At 39.0% G+C, this 25,109-nt stretch overlaps 1 protein-coding gene across 1 annotated transcript in view; it reads left to right on the top strand.

Moving 5' to 3' along the window:
* Positions 1-25,109, top strand: part of LOC110676157 (formin-J) — a 95,650-nt gene that overhangs the window by 29,475 nt on the left and 41,066 nt on the right. The window contains exon 2 of the mRNA XM_021842929.1: positions 4,912-6,279. Within this exon, the coding sequence (XP_021698621.1) occupies positions 4,923-6,279 (1,357 nt within the window). The 5' untranslated portion in view covers positions 4,912-4,922. The remainder of the gene's footprint in view (positions 1-4,911; positions 6,280-25,109) is intronic.

Below are 25,109 nucleotides of genomic sequence, written 5' to 3'. Positions count from 1 at the left end.
CTTTGTCTCAGTAAGGATGTAATGCCAAGAAGAAGAAGAAGATACCTAATTTGGCCACTTTCATAAGAAATCAATGGGAATGGCCTGTTTAGGAATCGAAACTTTATCTCTGGCCGAAACTGATTCTGGTGGCCTATATTGACCAACGAGATCTTCAAAGCGAAAAAATGGTTTTAGCCTAGTTATTTTACAGTCACCCCACAGTTATGGATCAACTAAGGGTATTTTTTTAGAACAAAATATGATTTACAACCATGATGACGCTGTACAAAACAAAATTACCTCTCGGGCACTGCAGAAAGTTTGTTCTCAGAATACACCACAAAATTTGCGGTTATTTATGAAAAGGTGTCGATTTCGATAGAAATTTCAAACGTCTTCCATCCCACAGATGTGGATCAATTGAAGAGGAGGTTCCGTATTATGGATCAAATCGACTAATATTGTGGATCAGAACACTATAAAAGCAATTTATCTGCGAGGGAAACGAATGGTGTGTTGGTGAAAGCATACGTTTTGACGTTTATTTCGGAATCGTCTTATCTTTGATTCATAACGGTGGTATGGTTTTCAATGCCCCACAGTTATGAATCAACGATTTTGGGAAACGGTTGACATTTTATTTCCTACAGACGGAAGAAATATGCTTTAGCATATTAAAATTGATTGCGATGTTGTACATATTATAATTGATTGCGATGTTATGGTTCACGTAAGTAAAATGTGTTCTGCTTAACTGCTACTCTATTTGATGAGATATTCCCGTTTAAATCCAACTGTGATCCATATCTGTGTGCTATCCATAACTGTGGGTTGACTGTACATACATAATAAGGATTGGAAGCTTGCATTTGATATATCTGTAGGACTTCTCATATTAACGTTACCTATCGACTGAAAACGTATAGTCATACGGTTTTAGGTTTTTTCGGCCTTTGCAGTCTTAAACGGTAGAGAAACGGTTTTGCCTTAATTTCCGACGGTTTCGGTTAATATAAAACCTTCTTCAGGGAATTCTATAAATAAATTGAATAGTTTCGTTTCAAATTTTTCGACGGTTTTTAACTCTAACCCTAACTACTTACAAAGGCTCGTTTCTTTGTCCCTATACATAGGAAAAGGCTGTGGGTAAAATTTTTGGATCACATTTTTGATTTAGCAAGTTTTTTGTGTTAAACTAACTGTGGTTGTGCCGCTATTTGCGTAACACACTGTTGTGGTCTAAAAGTTTATAGCGTTTATTTCGTTTTCCGCTTAACTTTTATGGTTTTGATCTCCTACACTTTAATCGACACCTGCTTCGATTGCCTACGCACTTACTTGTTAGTGTAGGTGAGGTAATAGAAGATGTTTGTGGTTTAGTGGTGGACATTTACAAAGATTTTTACATAGTTGTGTTGGGTTGTGTTTGTGTAATGTTTACATTTTTATTTTCATTTCTGTTTTCTGTTCGTGTTCTGCTTTTCTCTACTTCATGTAATATTCCAGCGTAGATTGCATGGAGTCCATCTGTATCAGTTCGTTTGTTGATATACTTAGCCTGTTGCTCGCGATGTGACACATTTCTAAAAATGGTATTGAGGATTTTGTCCTCCAATGTGAGTCTACCTACCTAAATAATTTTGTCACATCAAAATATTATCCCACCATGTTTGCCATATATTGGATGGCGTCGTAGCTAACAAAACCAACAAGTAACGCACATGTAACGCATTATGTTGGATTGTACATTGCATGCAAGGTGCGTGCTTCTATGAAAGTGCCATATAAACTGGCGTTTGAGTATTTATTTTTCCACGTTGAAAATGTGTACGAGAATCTATTCCTCAACTAAACGAACAATAATGCTTGTGTTTTTTTGCCCTATCTAAAATGTTTACTTCTTTCAGATCAAATCGGTGGTTCTCAGTGATGCTGTGTTGCATTAATGCTTTCCTTTCACTTATGCGGGGATCTGTTACGCTTGCTCCTTGTTGATGTAGTCTGTCCATGGTATTGTAGTTTCGCGTAAGTGTTTCTGCTTACGGGTCCGCCACCCCTCTTTTGGCCCTTCATACAGCAGTATGTTGAAATCAGATTGGTAATGAAATTTGACCTTACTGTTGAATGGAACCGCAAGCAGAGCAAGACTCAAGCAAGGATGGTGGCTACCTACATACAAGACAATTGTAACATAATGGTAAAGTATATCAGAATCTCCTTTAAAAATTTTCCTTGGAAATTTACAAGAAGTTCTAGCAGAATTATGTCTTTGACTCCTGGATTCCTCAGAATGCTACCAGAGCCAGAATTGCACAAGAACTTTTTCTAAGTACATAGTTTGAGGAAAATCGTTGCAAATTTCCCTATGAATATCCTAATCAATCCATGTCCCTTCTACAGTTATTTTGCTAAATGTTTCTCCTTAGAATCCTTTACCGCTATGCTAGTTTAAGAGCAAGAGACATTTCGAAGACACTTTTGATAGATAATTGTTGTACAATCCGGGGAATTTAAGCTCAATTTTTAGAAAAAAAAACATTCAAAAATTCTTGACGCTTCCATAAACATCCAAAAAAAGGGGAGAATCATAATGCAGTGAACAGTAGGGTGCGGCTTTTTTTTTCGAAATGTCTCAAAACCAAAAGTTCCAGAACTCTTCTGAACTAAAGTCACATTAAAATAGAAACCTCGAATTTTGAGCCAAAACTATTAGGATTTTTGAAATACAACTGTCAGTGAAGTCTCGATAACTTTTTATTTTTCAACCAATTTTTAAGCTCTAAGCATCATTCTCTTCAAAATAAAATGTATGGAAAGTTTGTAGAATAACAAATTTGTCTAAAATCAAAACAAGTGTTAGTTAAAAAGTCGTTTTCTATGCATTTTTTGTCTTTTTACTAAAAAAAAACATTTTTGTTTGACCATTTTCTCATAAATACTCATTCGATTCCAGATCTTTTGCATGCTTCTGAAGCTAATTTAGTTATTTAAATAATGTGTATACAACTGAATTAATTAAAACAAAAATTACTAAATTATTTGGGTAGTACAAAAACTACCCAAAAGCGTGATTTTTAATTAAAACAATTAAATGTCTTCGAATTGTTCATTGTTTTTCGCCAGAAATTACATGTTTACTGTTTAACTAAAGTTTAAGAAGCATCTTGTTAAAATTTTGAGTTGAAAAATGCAAATATTTCTAAGAACATTTCAAAAATATATTTGTTTTAAGATATATGAAAAAATATTTCAAAGATCTTTTCGAAGGTTAAACAAATGGAAAAAAACAGTTTCAGTTTAAGTATTACGGTTGGCCTTACAATAATATGAAAAATATGATGTTTTTCGTTGAAATTTCATGCTTTAGGGTAGAATTGGCTTAACATGTAAGTCGAACCAATTTATAAATAATTTTGTTGTATCCACGATTTGAAACCTACTTAATTTGTTTCAAAAGCATTAAAAAGATTTAGATTCAGTCAAATGAAGTTATAACCAAACAAACTTTATATTTTAGTGAAAAGTGGAAAAATTAGGAAAAAATTACTTTTAACTGAGAATGGTTTTAATTTTAGACATATTTGATATGCTACAAACTTTTCAGTTTGTAGTTTTGAAAATAATTATGCTAAGGGCTTCAGAAGAGGTTGGAAAATAACAAAGTTATGAAGACTTCACTGGAGGTCGTATTTCATAACTTGCAAATTCACGGTCAAGTCGCTTGCGCCACCTCTAAATCTCAATATTTTGGGCTCAAAATCTGAGGTTTCTATTTTTATGTGATTTTAATTCAGAAGAGCACACGAACTTTTGGTTTTGAGACATTTAGAAAAATAAGCCGCACCCTAGTGAACAGCCTGCTATAGCTTTTAAAACAACATTGTTCAAAAGATACAAGTTTTGGGAACGGAATTTCCAGAATATTAACCTTTTTTTTTGTACCACGTACTTTTTTTTGGCAACGAAGATGTCGAAAAATTGCATTTATCGTACACAACAACAAGCTGGTTCTAGAGGAAACTGCAGTTTAAAGAATTCTTTCAGAGATCTTGTAAGGGTTTCCAATGTAACTTCCCCAAACATTTCATTTATAATTTTCTCAGTGAGTCGTTTAGTACTTCTCCGGAAATCCATTAGAAAATACTATTTGGGGCTCTTCTGAACCCCAATTGCATCCTGATCCGAAGAAGCATTTATGGAGGATTCCGTTTGCTAATTTAATTAAGGAACTCTGGAAAATGTCCTGTAGGAAACTATGGAAGCATCCCTGGAGACTTGAATTAACCTTTGAAAATATCTCTACAAAATTATCGTGATCTATCTTTGGAATATTTTTCTCTAAATATGTATATAAAAAAATGCAACCATCATCGGTGAAATTCCTTGATGAACTTGTATGATAAAATGTTTGGGGGCAACTCAAAATTGCGCAGATAAACAATAAACAAATAATTTATTTAAAAGGAAATTCTCCCAAACTGCAGTATCGCAAGGCAATGATCCATACAAGCTTCACTACTTATACTTATTGCTTAAATTAAACAGCTGCCACTCTGTCTAGTAGATTCAATTGGCACTTGCCAAAATCAAATTTGCCGCGTAGCCCTACAAGCGCAGAAAACTTCTCACTCGTCAGCATCGCAAAAGAAAATATCGTTTTCCACACCTTCCTCCCACACGAGGGCCCAAAGCAGACAGTGAACACAAATTAAACATTTTTCCTTGAGCGTATCGGCCGCGAAATGCGCCAAACATTTTTTTTCTCACAAACAAGCCAAATGAAGGTTAATGAATCACGTTGCGTGTTGACGGGAGTGAACTTCAACTTGAGCCTACGCCAACGGCCAAGAATACGACGACAACGCTTCCGAAAATAACTTCCAAAGCAGAAACTAATAACCGGCTCGTTCTTTGTCTCATCCATCACAGGTGCGTCGAAGATGTCTTCGTCCTCGTACATCAGTCATTCGGCGGTGCCGAGCGGTCCCGGAAGTTCAACCAGCGCCACGACTCGCGACAGTAACAACAACGCCATGGACGGAGACAACCTGCTGAAGCTGGCGCTGAAGAAGCCCAAATCGTGGAAGTGGGAACTGACCACTTCGAGTTCATCGCCCAGCATAAGCTTCCCGAAGATACAGCTGTTTGACAGCCGGACTGGGGAACTGATGGTGCAGGTGGATAAACCGGATTGTGTGGTGAAGAGCGAAGAGTTGATCGGCAGTGGTGATGGTTCGGAACGGTCGCGCAGTTCACAGGAGCGGAAGGGGCGTGATCAGCGATATCGAAGGTCTCGCAGTACGTGTATTCGCGAGAAGGTGACAACGTCCAGTGATTACTTGAGTGATGTGTTTGCACAGCTGCAGAACAAGGGATTGGGTCACAAGTTGGCTACCAGTGTTACGCAGTACCGAGTGGAAGAGACAGAAGAAGAAGTCGACACGGGTGGATATGGCTTGCAGAAGAGTCAATCGGCTAGGGAAATTCGTAGAAGTGCGTCGGTGGAACAGAAGAGGAAGATTTTGAAGTCTCCTTCTAGTCGATCGGGTTCCATGTTGGGTAGAATTAGTGAGTGTTACAAAAGTTCGACTGAGGAGGAACCTCCGCAACAACCTGAAGCGCCTCCAGCACCAGCGCTTGCTCCAACGATACCGGAGATCAGCGAAATAGTGGAAGAACCTCAACCAAAGCCAACCCCAGAAGAAGAGAACAAAAACAAGATATACAAATTGGTTAGAAGCAATGTCGGAACTCTCATCGTTCGAGAAGAAAGCTTCCACACGCAGCGTAGTTTACGGAGGCGAAGGCAGCAGCTGCAGGAGCAATCGACAATTCCAGAAGGCGAACCGCAGGTGGACAAGCGGATTACCATCAGTGATATTCCAGACTCTAGCTATAACGATACGATCAGAGAGATCGACAGTCTGATATCGAAGGTGATGCTCTCGCACAATCTTCAGGATGTGCACGAATCGCGTTCTATCCAATCCCGCGGAAGGTCCTCCACGCAGCAAAACGGAGAAGTGGAATCAGTTCGGAAGAGGCGAGCTCGAAGAAGTGCCAGTGCGGGAAGCAATGCCAGTAGTTGTGGAAGCAGGCGAGGAAGAAATTCGCCACTGGTGACTGCACCGACGGGGTCATCTTCGTCGGATGAAGATTTGGTTTCGCTGGCGGAGAGTCGCTTCGGGTCGCTGAAGCGAAGAGGACGAGCCAAGTACAAACGGAACAGTACGGGTCAGGTCCACGAGGTCTACAGCGGACTGGTCAACGGTGTCAGCAGGCAGCATGAATCTAACGGTGAGTCATATCCTGAAATTTATAACTTCAAGGTGGCTGTACAATGCGAAATTGATTGTTTGCTTACTAACATTGAAGAATTGAAAATGAAAAATCATTTTTTTATACTTACACTGATATGGTTGATATCCTATTTCTACGATTTTTATAGATTACTTTCAATTATATAATTATTCTGACGTCTCTGAATTGTCTACTATTTATGATTTGTCCTATTTTTCTTAGTTCTCTTTTTCGCCGATTTCTCTTATGTCTATGATTTCTCCTTTTTTCCAGGTTTTTCTTTTTCTTTAATTTATCTGAAAACTCTGACTAAACTAATTTATCTGATTTCTTTAGTTTTATTGATATCTCTGAATTCCGCGATTCTTTGGATACCTTCGATCTCCCTTTTTTTTTTGTTTTCTTCGATTCCCATTTTTTCTTTGAATTTTCTGATTTTGCTGATTTCTCTGATTTCTCTGATTTATCTGATAACTCTGGATAACTTTGATTGCTCTGATTACTTTTATTTCTCTGACTACTTTGATTGATGTGATTACACTCATTTCTTAGATTTCTCTTATACCTCTGGTTTCTTTGATTTCTTTGATTTCTCCAATTTCATTTATTCCCCTATTTTTTTTGGTTGGTTGGTTTGGTTTGACTTTATTAACGAGATTTTTAGCCCTGGGCTAGTTCATCTCGGGACCAACGGCTTTACTTCCCTTCCGAAGGAAGTCGTCACTATTACTTTTTACGTCATAAGTGACAATGTCGGGGATGGGATTCGATCCCAGGTCCTCGGCGTGAGAGGCGAGTGTCCTAACCACTACACCAGGTCCGTCCCCCCTATTTTTTTGTGATTTCTAGGATTTCTCTAATATTTCTGATTTTTGTATTGTTTTTCTCAATTTCTCTGATCTTTCTATTTATCTGATTGCTCTGACTTTTATATTTTCTCTGATTTCTCTAGTTTGGCCGATTTCTCTGATTTCTTTGATTTCCCTGATTTATCAAATCTTCCAATTCATCTGAATATCTGATTACTGCGTTTTAACTAATTCCTCTTATTTCACTGTACTCTCTGATTTCTCAGATCATTTTTTAATTTCTATTTGATTTGGATTTCGATTCAATTCGGCTGAGGAAGGCCCCTTATTCTTTCTAGAATCATAATTCCAACATGAGAATGAACAGTTGGTCGAAACAAAAGATAGCAGCAAAAGTTTTAATGAATCATCAACGCGCAGTGCCAAACTATTTCCCTAAGCTCTTACCGGAATGGTTTCTCTCGACACTGAGAATCTTCTTCAGCATTATTCAACTTACGAAAAGAAAATGACGAAATATTTTCATACCAACTGTCTTCTTCTATAGTCGAAAAGCTTGCGCCCAGGTACGGCACCAGTTCATTCCTTAGCTGACTTTTGGCGAAGAGTGACAACCTAGTGAGCACTGTTTTCAAGTTCAGATTTTGCTTTTTGTCGTGCTGTCATATTTTTGCTTCATTCTTTTCATCTCAGCATTATGATCATCATCATCTCTGCCGAGGTGCAGTTGCCGGACAGGCTACCAGGAGACAGCTCCTAATGTTCATAGTGCTTCAAAGTCTTCGTCGTCGTCGTCATAGTCGGAATAACACGGAAAAGCGCCAAGCCAAGAGCGTGACATAAATAATTTATCGCACGACTCGACTGCACTGCCGCTGAGCTCTGTGCTTAGACGAGGATGCAGCATTCGGATAAGCCAACAGAAGTCAATGAAATGGAAATGAAATTGTATACGAGTACAAGCAAAGTTTTAATTTTTTATTGCTCTGGATTATCTGTATGGTGATGCAGTGTGATGATTCAAGTTTTACTTTGTATACATTTATCACTGCTTCAGAATAAAGCACTGCAGAATCGTTGCTATTTATAAATCTATTTATCAAAAATCAGAAATTAGAAATCAGAAATCAGAAATCAGAATTCAGAAATCAGAAATCAGAAATCAGAAATCAGAAATCAGAAATCAGAAATCAGAAATCAGAAATCAGAAATCAGAAATCAGAAATCAGAAATCAGAAATCAGAAATCAGAAATCAGAAATCAGAAATCAGAAATCAGAAATCAGAAATCAGAAATCAGAAATCAGAAATCAGAAATCAGAAATCAGAAATCAGAAATCAGAAATCAGAAATCAGAAATCAGAAATCAGAAATCAGAAATCAGAAATCAGAAATCAGAAATCAGAAATCAGAAATCAGAAATCAGAAATCAGAAATCAGAAATCAGAAATCAGAAATCAGAAATCAGAAATCAGAAATCAGAAATCAGAAATCAGAAATCAGAAATCAGAAATCAGAAATCAGAAATCAGAAATCAGAAATCAGAAATCAGAAATCAGAAATCAGAAATCAGAAATCAGAAATCAGAAATCAGAAATCAGAAATCAGAAATCAGAAATCAGAAATCAGAAATCAGAAATCAGAAATCAGAAATCAGAAATCAGAAATCAGAAATCAGAAATCAGAAATCAGAAATCAGAAATCAGAAATCAGAAATCAGAAATCAGAAATCAGAAATCAGAAATCAGAAATCAGAAATCAGAAATCAGAAATCAGAAATCAGAAATCAGAAATCAGAAATCAGAAATCAGAAATCAGAAATCAGAATTCGATATCGATTTCGATTCGATTTCGATTCGATTTCGATTCGATTTCGATTCGATTTCGATTCGATTTCGATTCGATTTCGATTCGATTTCGATTCGATTTCGATTCGATTTCGATTCGATTTCGATTCGATTTCGATTCGATTTCGATTCGATTTCGATTCGATTTCGATTCGATTTCGATTCGATTTCGATTCGATTTCGATTCGATTTCGATTCGATTTCGATTCGATTTCGATTCGATTTCGATTCGATTTCGATTCGATTTCGATTCGATTTCCGATTTCGATTCGATTTCGATTCGATTTCGATTCGATTTCGATTCGATTTCGATTCGATTTCGATTCGATTTCGATTCGATTTCGATTCGATTTCGATTCGATTTCGATTCGATTCGATTTCGATTCGATTTCGATTCGATTTCGATTCGATTTCGATTCGATTTCGATTCGATTTCGATTCGATTTCGATTCGATTTCGATTCGATTTCGATTCGATTTCGATTCGATTTCGATTCGATTTCGATTCGATTTCGATTCGATTTCGATTCGATTTCGATTCGATTTCGATTCGATTTCGATTCGATTTCGATTCGATTTCGATTCGATTTCGATTCGATTTCGATTCGATTTCGATTCGATTTCGATTCGATTTCGATTCGATTTCGATTCGATTTCGATTCGATTTCGATTCGATTTCGATTCGATTTCGATTCGATTTCGATTCGATTTCGATTCGATTTCGATTCGATTTCGATTCGATTTCGATTCGATTTCGATTCGATTTCGATTCGATTTCGATTCGATTTCGATTCGATTCGATTCGATTTCGATTCGATTTCGATTCGATTTCGATTCGATTTCGATTCGATTTCGATTCGATTTCGATTTCGATTCGATTTCGATTCGATTTCGATTCGATTTCGATTCGATTTCGATTCGATTTCGATTCGATTTCGATTCGATTTCGATTCGATTTCGATTCGATTTCGATTCGATTTCGATTCGATTTCGATTTCGATTCGATTTCGATTCGATTTCGATTCGATTTCGATTCGATTTCGATTCGATTTCGATTCGATTTCGATTCGATTTCGATTCGATTTCGATTCGATTTCGATTCGATTTCGATTCGATTTCGATTCGATTTCGATTCGATTTCGATTCGATTTCGATTCGATTTCGATTCGATTTCGATTCGATTTCGATTCGATTTCGATTCGATTTCGATTCGATTTCGATTCGATTTCGATTCGATTTCGATTCGATTTCGATTCGATTTCGATTCGATTTCGATTCGATTTCGATTCGATTTCGATTCGATTTCGATTCGATTTCGATTCGATTTCGATTCGATTTCGATTCGATTTCGATTCGATTTCGATTCGATTTCGATTCGATTTCGATTCGATTTCGATTCGATTTCGATTCGATTTCGATTCGATTTCGATTCGATTTCGATTCGATTTCGATTCGATTTCGATTCGATTTCGATTCGATTTCGATTCGATTTCGATTCGATTTCGATTCGATTTCGATTCGATTTCGATTCGATTTCGATTCGATTTCGATTCGATTTCGATTCGATTTCGATTCGATTTCGATTCGATTTCGATTCGATTTCGATTCGATTTCGATTCGATTTCGATTCGATTTCGATTCGATTTCGATTCGATTTCGATTCGATTTCGATTCGATTTCGATTCGATTTCGATTCGATTTCGATTCGATTTCGATTCGATTTCGATTCGATTTCGATTCGATTTCGATTCGATTTCGATTCGATTTCGATTCGATTTCGATTCGATTTCGATTCGATTTCGATTCGATTTCGATTCGATTTCGATTCGATTTCGATTCGATTTCGATTCGATTTCGATTCGATTTCGATTCGATTTCGATTCGATTTCGATTCGATTTCGATTCGATTTCGATTCGATTTCGATTCGATTTCGATTCGATTTCGATTCGATTTCGATTCGATTTCGATTCGATTTCGATTCGATTTCGATTCGATTTCGATTCGATTTCGATTCGATTTCGATTCGATTTCGATTCGATTTCGATTCGATTTCGATTCGATTTCGATTCGATTTCGATTCGATTTCGATTCGATTTCGATTCGATTTCGATTCGATTTCGATTCGATTTCGATTCGATTTCGATTCGATTTCGATTCGATTTCGATTCGATTTCGATTCGATTTCGATTCGATTTCGATTCGATTTCGATTCGATTTCGATTCGATTTCGATTCGATTTCGATTCGATTTCGATTCGATTTCGATTCGATTTCGATTCGATTTCGATTCGATTTCGATTCGATTTCGATTCGATTCGATTTCGATTCGATTTCGATTCGATTTCGATTCGATTTCGATTCGATTTCGATTCGATTTCGATTCGATTTCGATTCGATTTCGATTCGATTTCGATTCGATTTCGATTCGATTTCGATTCGATTTCGATTCGATTTCGATTCGATTTCGATTCGATTTCGATTCGATTTCGATTCGATTTCGATTCGATTTCGATTCGATTTCGATTCGATTTCGATTCGATTTCGATTCGATTTCGATTCGATTTCGATTCGATTTCGATTCGATTTCGATTCGATTTCGATTCGATTTCGATTCGATTTCGATTCGATTTCGATTCGATTTCGATTCGATTTCGATTCGATTTCGATTCGATTTCGATTCGATTTCGATTCGATTTCGATTCGATTTCGATTCGATTTCGATTCGATTTCGATTTCAATTAGAAAAAAAAATCCGAAAAGTGAGAGCAATAAGAGCTATTATAGACATTCATAATATCATAGAAGGCAGTGCTATTAGGCAAATAAGATAAATAAAAGAAATCTGATGAATTAGTTTTGTTTGTAGATCTTAAGGAATACACTTAAAGCAGTTCTTGGGCTATCTCAAACAGTCATTAAAGGCTAAACTTGTTAAAACATTGTGCTTACTATATTTGATATTGATCTTGTGTATAGGCTTCCGAGAGGTAAATTTATTAATCTGAATATATGTCCTCAAGGAAGTTTGGTGACTTTCCCAGAACATCCACGCAAGTTAGCATATAACGAAGATATATAAATATATACCGCCATCTATGTCTTATTTCTAATTTTATGCAAACTGATCTCTTAAGGTGAAAATTTTATAACCGTTAAATTTCCTTCATTTGTCTAATGATTCCATTTCACTATGGTCCAGGAATCAGTTTTACGCGGAAAGATGCATTTTGAGCGTTAGAATGAAACATTAGACAAAAACGGTCTTCTACAAAGTTGTTTGTATTAGTTAAGCCCTTTGTTTGGTGTTATTGAAAATTAGGGTGGACCACATTTTCATAGAAATTGTGTAACTAACTTTCTTATTTGTAGAAATTAAATTATACATGCTTCAGCAAAGTTATAGACCATTAAATTTCAAGCAACTTTGCCAAAAAAAATTTTTTGTATCTCTTAAATTGACCGATTTAGAGCTTTTTTCCTGCAGTGACATAGGGTGGTCCGAACAAAACTGGTTTTCTGGCTCTAGAGTTTTCAATTCAAATTTCTCATGAAAGTAGTCTATGAAACACTTTTAGAGCTTTAAAAAATGCGTAATTTGGTGAGTGAAAAAACTCGCTATCTCCTTCCGTTTAGGAGTTATTGTTGTTTTTCTCTCAAAAACATGCCTACTTTGATTGTGAATATCTCTGATTGGGGCAAACATAAAAAATATCTTTTGACGGCATTCAAAAGACAAAAGAAAATTGTATATTATATCAAAAAATTACAGAAGTGTTATTTTTGTAACTCAAATAAAACGTCTTGTAAATCAAATATTTTTTATCACAAAAACTTTAATAACTTTTGAACTAAAATAGATATCAACAATCTTTTTGCATAAAAATTTGCGTTTTGTTAAGTTCTAAAAGTCGTTCATAGACGACTTTGACGAGAAAATAATATTAAAAAAAACTAGAGTTGAAAAACTTATTTTTATTGGACCACCCTGCGATGATTAGGAAAAAATGCTCTAGTTTGTCCAATTTTTGAGCTACAGAAAAACTTTTTGGCAAAGTTGATCAAAATTTCAAGCTCTACCGCTTTGCCTAAGAGCATATACCAGTATTTTTGCAAATAAAAAAGTTGATTACATGATATGTGTGATATTGTGGACCACCCTAATTTCAAGTAACACAGTATGAAAGCTTACATTTTTAGAAACAATTTTGTAGAAGGTCATTTTTGTCTAAAATTTCATTTTCATGCTCAAAATGCAAAGTAACAAAGAAATACATTCTATGAAAATCTTCAAAATAGTTTTAGAGCCCTATCTTTCTTATTTCAGATTTCTTCTTTTTTGATATAATATACAATTTTATTTTGTCTTTTGAATGCCGTCAAAAGATATTTTTTATGTTTGCCCCAATAAGAGATATTCACAATCAAAGTAGGCATGTTTTTAAGAGAAAAACAACAATGACTCCTAAACGGAAGGAGATAGCGAGTTTCTTCACTCACCAAATTACGCATTTTTTAAAGCTCTAAAAGTGTTTCATAGACTACTTTGATGAGAAATTTGAATTGAAAACTCTAGAGCCAGAAAACCAGTTTTGTTCGGACCACCCTATGTCACTGCAGGAAAAAAGCTCTAAATCGATCAATTAAAGAGATAAAAAAAAAATTTTTTTTGGCAAAGTTGCTTGAAATTTAATGGTCTATAACTTTGCTGAAGCATGTATAATTTAATTTCTACAAATAAGAAAGTTAGTTACACAATTTCTATGAAAATGTGGTCCACCCTAATTTTCAATAACACCAAACAAAGGGCTTAACTAATACAAACAACTTTGTAGAAGACCGTTTTTGTCTAATGTTTCATTCTAAAGCTCAAAATGCATCTTTCCGCGTAAAACTGATTCCTGGACCACTGTGCATTTACGTGAGATTCCATTTACGTGAGATTTCATTCTTGTGAGTAACAACTATTCCGTTGCATTTTTGCCACTCAAGCTCCGTATTGAGAGAAGGGAAACGTAGGTCAGTGTCAAAATATGATTCTGTTAGTGGTATTTAAACATTTAAATTGCATTCAATTAAACTGCATTACCATGAAGCACCGTAAAGCATAAACGTCAAAAAAAAATAAGTTTTCGTCATAAAACGATACTTATGAATTACAAGGACTCCGTAGCCGTGCGGTTATTGTCACCAGGCATTTAGCCGCATCGTACTAAGGAGTGTGGGTTCGATTCCCATTGCAGGCCGTAGAACTTTTCGTGAGTAATGTTCTCCGACTGTACTACTGGGCGTTGCATGCTAGTCCGTTGTCTAGTGTGGTGCTTCCTTCAAAGGGCAAAACGCCCACTGGAAGCATTAACGTGCAGGTGTCTTTTTTTTAAAAAAAAAAAAAGGACTGTAAACCGAGCTGCTGCATGCACAATTCGCTCAGTTTTGCTCTTCAGCACTGCCACCTGAATTTGCCTGAGATCCACCGTTTAATACACTCTAGCAGTCTAGCGAATCACCCATTACATCATCATCATCATCCTCGACCATGGAACGAAACTTACACAACACAATAAATTCCACTCAACCAAACTCTCGCCGTCGTCGCCAGTTGCCGCAATCCATCCCATAGCCCCTAAATATGTATCGTAACGGCAGCATCAGCAATCATTGTTGAAAACCTATTCTCCACCATCGGGTGGCAAAAATAAAAGAACCGTTCCTTCCTGACTGCCTCCCGGCTTTCCTCCCCAAAACAGTCCACGCGTAATAGTAAGCGCTCTGTCACGGTTGTCTGATTTTCCACGTTTTTCCACCACATACCAACACACGAGGAGCGGAGAAATGACAGTCAAATCAACAAGAATATAAAAAAAGAATTCACTCGGCGTATAATCAAAAAAAGCTAATCAAATAATTAGTCATAAGTAATAGTTTGAACACTTCTAGCAATGAAAAAAAAAACAAACAAAAAAGCACTAAACATATAATAAATCTTCGAGTTGTTCAGTGGAGTACCTATAAGAAGACGATAAACTGAATTTAGTACCATACCATTTAATTCCACTAGAGTTTGTATCCTTTGATAGATACGCGTATTTCGACCTCAACTGTAAGGCCGTCTTCAGTGTCGAGTCTAGTTCACGACACTGAAAACGGCCTTACAGTTGAGGTCGAAATATGCGAATCTATCAAAGGATACAAACTCTAGTGGAATAAAATGGTTCAGTACTTAGTTCGGTTCTTCGTCTACTTATTAAAAATATACTTTTTACCGATAAGAACTAAGAAATGGGCAATTGAAAACTAGCAATAAAACTTCAATCGGAACAAAATGTAAATAGGCAATTAAAATAAATAAGAACTAGAATATCCCAAAAAATAACTAATATTAAGGAATGTATAACAAAAAAGTCATTGGAATCAATGAAAACAATGACTTTTTGGGAAATTTCGGCTTATTTTCGATTTTTTATTACAAGTTTTTGTCTAAAAAATTCATTTTCAAATGCAGTTTTTAAATTTTAAGCTGCTAGTTTTCACTCAATTGTTGCTTGCATTGAATTAAATTTTTCCTGTTTTAGGACGTGAAATGATGATTATCCAGTTTCTATGGTATGATAATATTTTTCCCGCGAAGAAATGGGAAACCACCGACGCTGGGTGGCATTGCGGTAAGGTGAGGCGTGAGGAACAACTACTGTCAGCGCACTCACTTATCGTTGGTTCTTTGTTTTGCTCGTCTGCTTCGTTCTCGTTTCTCCGCCCGATGTGATGTTGATGATGGAAGAAGTCTCATGGTTTCGGTTAGCTCACATTGCACATCGTATCATCGCATGGTCGGTGGAGGCGCGCGGTGCCCATCAGACCGTAACGCTCGTTGCGTCGGGTTTCAGATTCTGGCTTCCATTCGGCATGGGCGAGTGCCAGTGCGAAAGTGATCTAAACCGCGAGGCTCTCACCGCCTCATGGCCTATACCTACTAGAACCCGAGTGGGTTCTGTTTTGTTTGGTCGTTTATCGTTGTTCGTTTCCTAGGTAGCAGCTTGCTGCTGGCTTTGCCGTTCTAAGCATAATCGTGCAATGTTATTTATGGTAATTTTTGTCTCAAATTCCGAACAGACTCATATTCTGAACACTTGGTTTTTGTATGGCGATTTGGTTAAAATGTTTCGCTGAAATATGTCATCAAATTACAATGGAATGGCAGTCAATTGCAACACAATTTTAACGTCTTCCAATCTATTTTATACCTCTGGAATTGTGATGATTCTCTGTTTCGAGACCAGTAGAATTAGCTCAGATATATTTATTTGCGAAATTATTCTTTTGAATACGATTTATGCATGCTGTTTGGAATTTGAATCATGGTGTTCGGAATTTGAGACAGAATGAACACAGTGTTCAGCATTTGAGTCAAAATGTTGTTCCATACTTTTATGTAAAACAATACTAAACAAGCTAAAATAAGCAATTTTATCAGAACACACAACAGCTAACAGTTAGACTTTGCGGAGTAGTTGAAATTTTAACAAATATCAACTAATTTATGCCTATTAGATGCATTTCAGGTCACTGTTGGCCTTAAGTGTTCGGAATATGAGTCCAAATGGTACCGTTAAACGGGGTAACTTTGATAGTTTTTTTTTTTTCTAAGAAAATTTGAATATCTATGCATGTTGTTTCAAGTGATCCTTTGAATCTATAATTTTAAAACAAGTACTGGCATCCTAGTTATCGATTGCAGTTGATAGATTGTCAAAAGATTTATTTTGAATGGATATATAATTTTTCATATTGGTTGTCTGTTTTGGGGTTACTTTGATAATAAGCATAAGCATAAGCATTGATGACCGTACAATTCGTAGTTGCTTCTCCGTGATTGACCAGAATAATCGAAGTTGCACAAGGAACCAAGAGATGAAGCTTGGGTGTAACTTTCCATCTACATTGTACACTTTCGAGAAATCCAAACATTGAAACGTCAATAATGGAGCCAGCCACGGTCATCGGGGAAGGGAAGGAATGTTGGTGTGACATCCATTGTTACTAGAGACCGAGATCACCTTTGCATCTCCATGGTTGTCACGGGAATGAGTTTTGTTAGTGGGGAGGGATCATAGCTGCATGATCAGGATTTACCTTGGTAAGTGATGCGATTCATGCAACCTCAGTTCAAAACATCACCTATCAATACTCTATAAACAACGTGAACATATGGTAAGTCGACACTTATAGCGTCGAGCCATTCAAAGGTTATTTTTTAATGATAAAATCAAATAAAAGGGAAGGTTTGGGTTTTTGAATGTTAATGTACAAGAGTCTATGTCGACACTTACTATGACGAACTGTTCATATTTTGTTAATCCAAATTATTTAAGTACCATTTCCATCATTGTCATGATAAAAATACGTTTTTTTAAATATATTGTACATTTAACATGGAAGCATGAAACGAACTCACCAAATTGATCATCCGTCCTTGATTGAGCAGCTACTTAATTCAGCGTGATCATTTCACAATAGCAAAATATCACTCCGGCGACGCGAAAACGTGAACTCAGACCGCGTGCAAACCAATACGAGAAAAAAAAAATCGACGACGGCACAAAAAAAAAAACATTTTTTCTGGTGAAGATGAAACGAAGCCAAAACTCAAACCTTCAAGAGCACAAATCTAGATAACCGGACAGTGGTTCAAGCTGAAAACTTAATCGTTAGGTAACCACCAGCGAGTGACCAATCGATCAAGCCCCCAGCCCGATCCGCTGTCCGGCTCTCCAGATTCGCGCTCCCGAAAATCTAATGTTCGGCGTCGATGCATCTTCACTTTCTGCTTGGACTTTAACAAACCACTGCCCAGCAGAACGTGCGTGCGCGTTTTATTTCCGCTGTAAGCACTTTTTATCAAAAACTGCACTAGCCGTTTCACCAGTCGAATTTAATAATTGGCGGAGACGATAAAAACATGACAGATAAATTTTCAACACATCCGTTCGCGCGCGCTGCCTACTGCGATCCATCTGTTTTAGGGTTACTTTGATAATGGAGAATAAATCAAACAAAATCGAATGAATTACGAAACATTCATAGGGCGTTGCATACGTAAATTTCTGACTCAGATTACAAAAATGGTTCGAGACCGTTTAGAAATTGCTTAAGTTACATACATCAATTATTAATATTCTTGTTATAAGCCTTAAATGTTCTCGGTTCAAATGGAAATAGCTTTGACATAAAGTATCACACTAATATTTTTCACCTTTGTATTCATTTTGTTTAACTTATTAACATATATTATCTTATTTCATTAAGTATGTGGTGCGTCCCGCACTATCAAAGTTACCCGCTTTATCAAAGATGGTTTTACGGTATATGTCACCTAATAGTTTATTGTTACTTACAGTTTCAGAAAACACTGAGTTACATTAAGAAAGCAACATATTTTACTAAGATTGCCATTGATTGAACATGCAGAAATTTCCCCCGGATTCCTTCAGTTATTTTCACTTGAATTCCTCCACGAATAACATCCAGAATCTATTAAGGGGTTGTTCCAGGGTTACTTTCAACATTTTTTCATAAACCAATCTAAGACTTTTTTTAGCATAGCATAGCATAGCATAGCATAGACTGACTGTACATGTCAATGGTTGCTACTCCGTGATTGATCAGAACTGGTAATAATTGCACTGCGATCCAAATGAATAAGGGATGGGAGTTTCCGCTTACTCTCGGAGTGCAATTTTAGCAGATCTAATATTATTGATCAATAACGGCGCCGGCCAAGTCCTTACAGTCAGTTGGGATAGGGAAGGAATGTTAGGGTGTAATGATTGTTGCTTCTAGAGACCGAGAATACCTCTGCATCTCCACAATCACCACGGGAAGGGTGTTTATTAGTGGAGAAGGAAAAGATCTGGGAGTCACCTTTGGTCGGTGATGCGATCCATGGATAAGGAGGAAAAATACGATTTATACTTTAAGCTAGTTTTTAGTTGTGTCTCAAATAGTTTTTGGTAGAAGATTTAAAATAAACGTCAACATCTATAATGTCGAACCATTCAAAAGAAGTTTTTATTACTGGCGAAAAGAGAAAAATATATGCGTTTATTTTCAATTATATGAAACAGGAATAATGCCGACACTTGTAGTGACGAACCATACATAGTTTGTTTGAAAATTACATAAAAGTATTATTGAACATTTATGCCTCAAGAAGAAAAGTCTTTGATAGAAGTTTTAAAATAAACGTCGACATTCATAATGTCGAACAATTCAAAAAATATTTTAAGTAATATCAAAAAATTTATTTGTTTATAAGAATTAAATAAAACAGGCATAATGCCGACACTTGTAGTGACGAACCATACAAAGTTTGATTGAATATTACAAAAAAAAAAGTAACGCTTTCATGAAAAAATGTGTTATCAAAAGCATGAAACGAGCTCACCAGTTGGTAATCCATCCTCGACTGAACACGAATATCTTTTCGCACTCACACAGCGCGGACAGCAAAACTTCTCGGCGCCCCGAAAACAAACCATCTTGCTTGGGCTTCCCAAAACACTGCCCAGCACAACACGCGAAACGAAAACCAAACTCCCGGCGTCCCGAAAACGAAGCGTCTTGTTTGGGCTTTACAAAACACTGCCCTGCACAACACGCGAAACGAAAACCAAACTCCCAGCCTCCCGAAAACGAAGCGTCTTGTTTGGGCTTTACAAAACACTGCCCAGCAAAACCCGCGAAACGAAAACCAAACTCCCGGCGTCCCGAAAACGAACCGTCTTGTTTGGGCTTTACAAAACACTGCCCAGCACAACACGCAAAACGAAAACCAAACTCCCGGCCTCCCGAAAACGAAGCGTCTTGTTTGGGCTTTACAAAACACTGCCCAGCACAACACGCGAAACGAAAACCAAACTCCCGGCGTCCCGAAAACGAACCGTCTTGTTTGGGCTTTACAAAACACTGCCCAGCACAACACGCAAAACGAAAACCAAACTCCCGGCCTTCCGAAAACGAAGCGTCTTGTTTGGGCTTTACAAAACACTGCCCAGCACAACACGCGAAACGAAAACCAAACTCCCGGCGTCCCGAAAACGAAGCGTCTTGTTTGGGCTTTACAAAACACTGCCCAGCACAACACGCGAAACGAAAACCAAACTCCCGGCGTCCCGAAAACGAACCGTCTTGTTTGGGCTTTACAAAAAACTGCCCAGCACAACACGCGAAACGAAAACCAAACTTCCGGCGTCCCGAAAACGAACCGTCTTGTTTGGGCTTTACAAAACACTGCCCAGCACAACACGCGAAACGAAAACCAAACTCCCGGCGTCCCGAAAACGAACCGTCTTGTTTGGGCTTTACAAAACACTGCCCAGCACAACACGCAAAACGAAAACCAAACTCCCAGCCTCCCGAAAACGAAGCGTCTTGTTTGGGCTTTACAAAACACTGCCCAGCACAACACGCGAAACGAAAACCAAACTCCCGGCGTCCCGAAAACGAACCGTCTTGTTTGGGCTTTACAAAACACTGCCCAGCAAAACCCGCGAAACGAAAACCAAACTCCCGGCGTCCCGAAAACGAACCGTCTTGTTTGGGCTTTACAAAACACTGCCCAGCACAACACGCAAAACGAAAACCAAACTCCCGGCCTCCCGAAAACGAAGCGTCTTGTTTGGGCTTTACAAAACACTGCCCAGCACAACACGCGAAACGAAAACCAAACTCCCGGCGTCCCGAAAACGAAGCGTCTTGTTTGGGCTTTACAAAACACTGCCCAGCACAACACGCGAAACGAAAACCAAACTCCCAGCCTCCCGAAAACGAAGCGTCTTGTTTGGGCTTTACAAAACACTGCCCAGCAAAACCCGCGAAACGAAAACCAAACTCCCGGCGTCCCGAAAACGAACCGTCTTGTTTGGGCTTTACAAAACACTGCCCAGCACAACACGCAAAACGAAAACCAAACTCCCGGCCTCCCGAAAACGAAGCGTCTTGTTTGGGCTTTACAAAACACTGCCCGGCACAACACGCAAAACGAAAACCAAACTCCCGGCCTCCCGAAAACGAAGCGTCTTGTTTGGGCTTTACAAAACACTGCCCAGCACAACACGCGAAACGAAAACCAAACTCCCGGCGTCCCGAAAACGAAGCGTCTTGTTTGGGCTTTACAAAACACTCTTTTTCATAAACCAATCTAAGACTTTTTTTAGCTTCATTTACTCTTTTCCTTAATTATCCTCAATGTGTATCTAGGGCTGTGAAATGGTGAGCCGACAACTAGGAAGGAGCGTCCAACATAGCTCTGGTCCTCACAAGTCCCTACCTCACGCTTCCACGGGTCAAATGATGACAAAGACCGCCAGCTAAGGGTTGCGTACTTAGCTGGTAGTGCAGCCTGGGCACTGTTGTCCTTCTGACATCAGCTAGAGTGAGGAGGTGCGTCTCGAGCGTATGTCCACCAAGGAGGTGCGGCTCAAACAGCGTCTGTTCTGGCATCCAGCGGCTGAGTATGAAATGCTGTATCACGTCAGCTACACCTAAGGTGGCAGCCCCACCATCGTGATGTAGGTATCGCGACCCTGGTAAGGTAGCATATCGAATTTCTTACCTACCACGAAAAATGGAGAAAGGAGAAATAACGAACGATATTTTCGGCAATCGACCTGGCGACGAAATAAGGACTATGATTGGAAACTCGTTAAATGAACCCGGACGAGTGAGCCTTTTGGCTCGTGAATTGCAGAAGGTTGGAGTGAGCGTGGCTGCTATTCAGGAAGTAAGATGGCCTAGAACTGGAGAACGTGAATTCAGGGTGGTGGATCCCGTCGCCAACACAGCTTTCAAATACAACATCTACCATAGTGGCAGCGATAAGGCAGAGCATGGCGTCGGATTCATAGTGATCGGGAAGCAGATGAAGCGTGTTATGCGGTGGAAACCGATTAATGAACGAATCTGCGTATTGAGGATACGGGGCAAATTCTTCAACTACAGTCTGATCAACATCTATGCGCCGACAAACGATAAACCCGACGACACGAAGGATGCGTTTTATGATTGTCTCGACAAGACCTACGGAGAGTGCCCAAAACATGACGTAAAAGTTGTTATCGGGGATGCCAACGCTCAGGTCGGAAGAGAGGATTTTTTCCGCCCTATAATTGGTACGGAGAGCCTTCACTCTGCCACCAATGACAACGGCCTAAGGCTAATAACTTTTGCTGCAGCTAGAGGGATGGCCATCAGCAGCACCTACTTTGCACGCAAAGACATCCGAAAGCACACCTGGATGCACCCAAATGGCGAGCTCTGCAACCAAATAGACCACGTTTTGGTGGACGGTCGGCATTTCTCGGATGTCATCGATGTGAGGACCTTTAGAGGCCCAAACATCGACTCTGATCACTATCTCGTTGTTAGTAAAATTCGTGCACGGTTGTCTACCGTGGCGAACACAAGAACACAGCGACCGTCGCGTTTCAATATCCAGCGCTTATCAACAGAAGGTGTAGCAGACGAGTACCGCCGGAAGCTTGATGAGCGGATAAGGGGATACAACGTAGGCGAAAACCTCAACAATCTGTGGGAGTCTATCCACGGTGCGATGAGCACAGCAGCGCGAGAGGTGATAGGTACTGCTCAGAGACGACCCAGAAACGGTTGGTTTGATGAGGAGTGCCAGAATGTGACGGATGAGAAGAATGTTGCCAGAAGTCGGATGTTAGTGTCTGGTACCCGGCAGAATAGAGAGCGGTACAAGGAAGCTAGAGCAGCCGAGAAACGAATTCACCGCAGAAAGAAAAGGCAGTATGAAGAGGACATCATTACTGAGGCGCAAAACAGCATCGAACAAAACGATATGCGGAGATTTTACGAAACTGTCAATGGCGTACGGAGAAAAACTGCGCCGTCTCCCGTCATGTGCAATGACCGCGAAGGTAACTTGCTGACAGACAAAATCTTGGTGACTGCCAGGTGGAAAGAACACTTCGAGCAATTGTTGAATGGAGAGGACACGAGCGCGTCTGAGAACAGATTAATCATCAGCAACGATGGACAAGCTGTGGAGCCCCCGACGCTAGATGAGGTTAGAAGAGCGATTAAGGAGTTGAAGAACTGTAAGGCTGCTGGAAAAGACGAGCTCCCGGCCGAACTTTTCAAGCACGGTAGTAAGCAGCTGTACAAAATGCTGCACCGTACTCTGTTAAGGATATGGGATGAAGAAGAATTGCCTGCTAGCTGGCTGGAGGGCCTCATCTGCCCTCTGTATAAGAAGGGCCACAGATTGGAGTGCGCCAATTACCGAGGAATAACGCTCCTCAATTCGGCGTACAAAATAATGTCACGTGTTCTGTTCAACAGATTGAGACCGCTGGAGGAGTCCTTCGTCGGCGAATACCAAGCTGGTTTTCGTGAGGGCCGATCAACGACGGATCAAATGTTTACCTTGCGACAAATCCTTGATAAGTTCTGGGAATACAACTTGCAGACACATCATCTGTTCATTGATTTCAAGGCGGCGTACGATTCAGTAAAGAGAAATGAGTTATGGCAGATAATGGTAGAACACGGTTTTCCGGCGAAACTGATTAGACTGATTCGTGCAACGTTGGATGGATTGAAATCAAGTGTGCGGGTTGCGGATGAGACTTCAACCTCTTTCGTTACCTTAGATGGATTGAAGCAAGGAGATGCGCTTTCGAATCTTTTGTTCAACATTGCTCTCGAAGGAGCTATAAGGAGAGCGGGCGTGCAAAGAAGCGGTACCATCGTCACCCGGTCACATATGCTCCTGGGTTTTGCGGACGATATCGATATAATCGGAATTGATTGTCGAGCCGTAGAAGAGGCATTCGTGCCTTTTCAAAGGGAGACAGCGAGGATTGGACTTACCGTCAACACCAGCAAAACTAAGTACATGATCGCTGGTAGACAGCGTGGTTCCAATCGTGACGTTGGTAGTGAAGTGGTTGCTAGGTGGTGAAAAATTTGAAGTAGTGGAAGAATTTGTGTATCTTGGTACTTTAGTGACTTGCGATAATGATGTTACCCGTGAGGTGAAAAGGCGTCTTGCAGCTGCGAATAGGGCTTTTTACGGGCTCCGTAACCAGCTTAAGTCCCGTAGCCTGCAGACGAAAACAAAATTCGCGCTATATAAGACTCTTATCCTTCCGGTTGCTCTATACGGCCATGAATCCTGGACATTAAAAGAGGTCGACCGGAAAGCGTTTGGAGTTTTTGAGCGTAAAGTGCTGCGAACAATACTCGGCGGTAAACAAGAAAATGGCATCTGGCTGCGTCGCATGAATCATGAGTTGTACCAAGTATATAAAGAAGTGGATATTATCAAGCTCATAAAACACGGCAGGCTGCGATGGGCTGGTCACGTGGTACGAATGCCGGAAGAACGACAAGCAAAAATAATATTCAGTAGAGAACCCGGACGAGGCCGTCGGCTTCGTGGTAGGCCGCGCACACGTTGGCTTTTTGCAGTTGAAGAGGACTTAAGGGCACTTAACGTTCAGGGCGACTGGAAGCGATTGGCTCAGGACCGAGCCCAGTGGAGAAGAATTATCCATTCGGCGTAGATTCAACGTAGCGGATTGTAGCCCATCAAGTATCAAGTAAGTAAGTGTATCTAGGAACATCAGATCAGATCAGATAATTCTTTTGGGAATCTGCCATAAATAATCCAATCCAATTCTCCATCAAAGATTCCTCCATTGATTTCTTTCCTTTGGAATTTGTCTAATGGAAAACATTTAAGGATTTTCCAAAACTTCTAATAGAGATGATCCTGCACAAATGCTTTCAAATTTCCTTGAGACATAATTTTGAGCATACATTTCAAGATGCTTTCAAAATAAACACAAGAAATTTCTCCAATAAACTTCTCCAATGACTAAGGAGCCCGTCTGATCGTGATTCAAGGCATTTGACTGAAACGTTATTCAGAAATTTCTACATAAATTTTATTTTAAAGAAGTTTCTTAAAAAGACTATATTCAAGAATTACTTCAGCTTTATTCTGCATATGCTCTACCGAGGATTTGTGCAGGATATTTTCTCTGAAATTATGAATGTCAGTAATTTGTGGATCCCTAGAAGTGATTTTTGCAGAAGTTTCAGAATTTCGGAAATCAAAATTTTTTTTGGATTCCGCATTTTTTTTTT

This window comes from Aedes aegypti, chromosome 1, assembly GCF_002204515.2.
Source record: "Aedes aegypti strain LVP_AGWG chromosome 1, AaegL5.0 Primary Assembly, whole genome shotgun sequence".
NCBI classification, from domain to species: Eukaryota; Metazoa; Arthropoda; class Insecta; order Diptera; family Culicidae; genus Aedes; species Aedes aegypti.
Note: the sequence above shows the minus strand (reverse complement) of the source record. Positions and strands in the feature narration are given on the sequence as shown.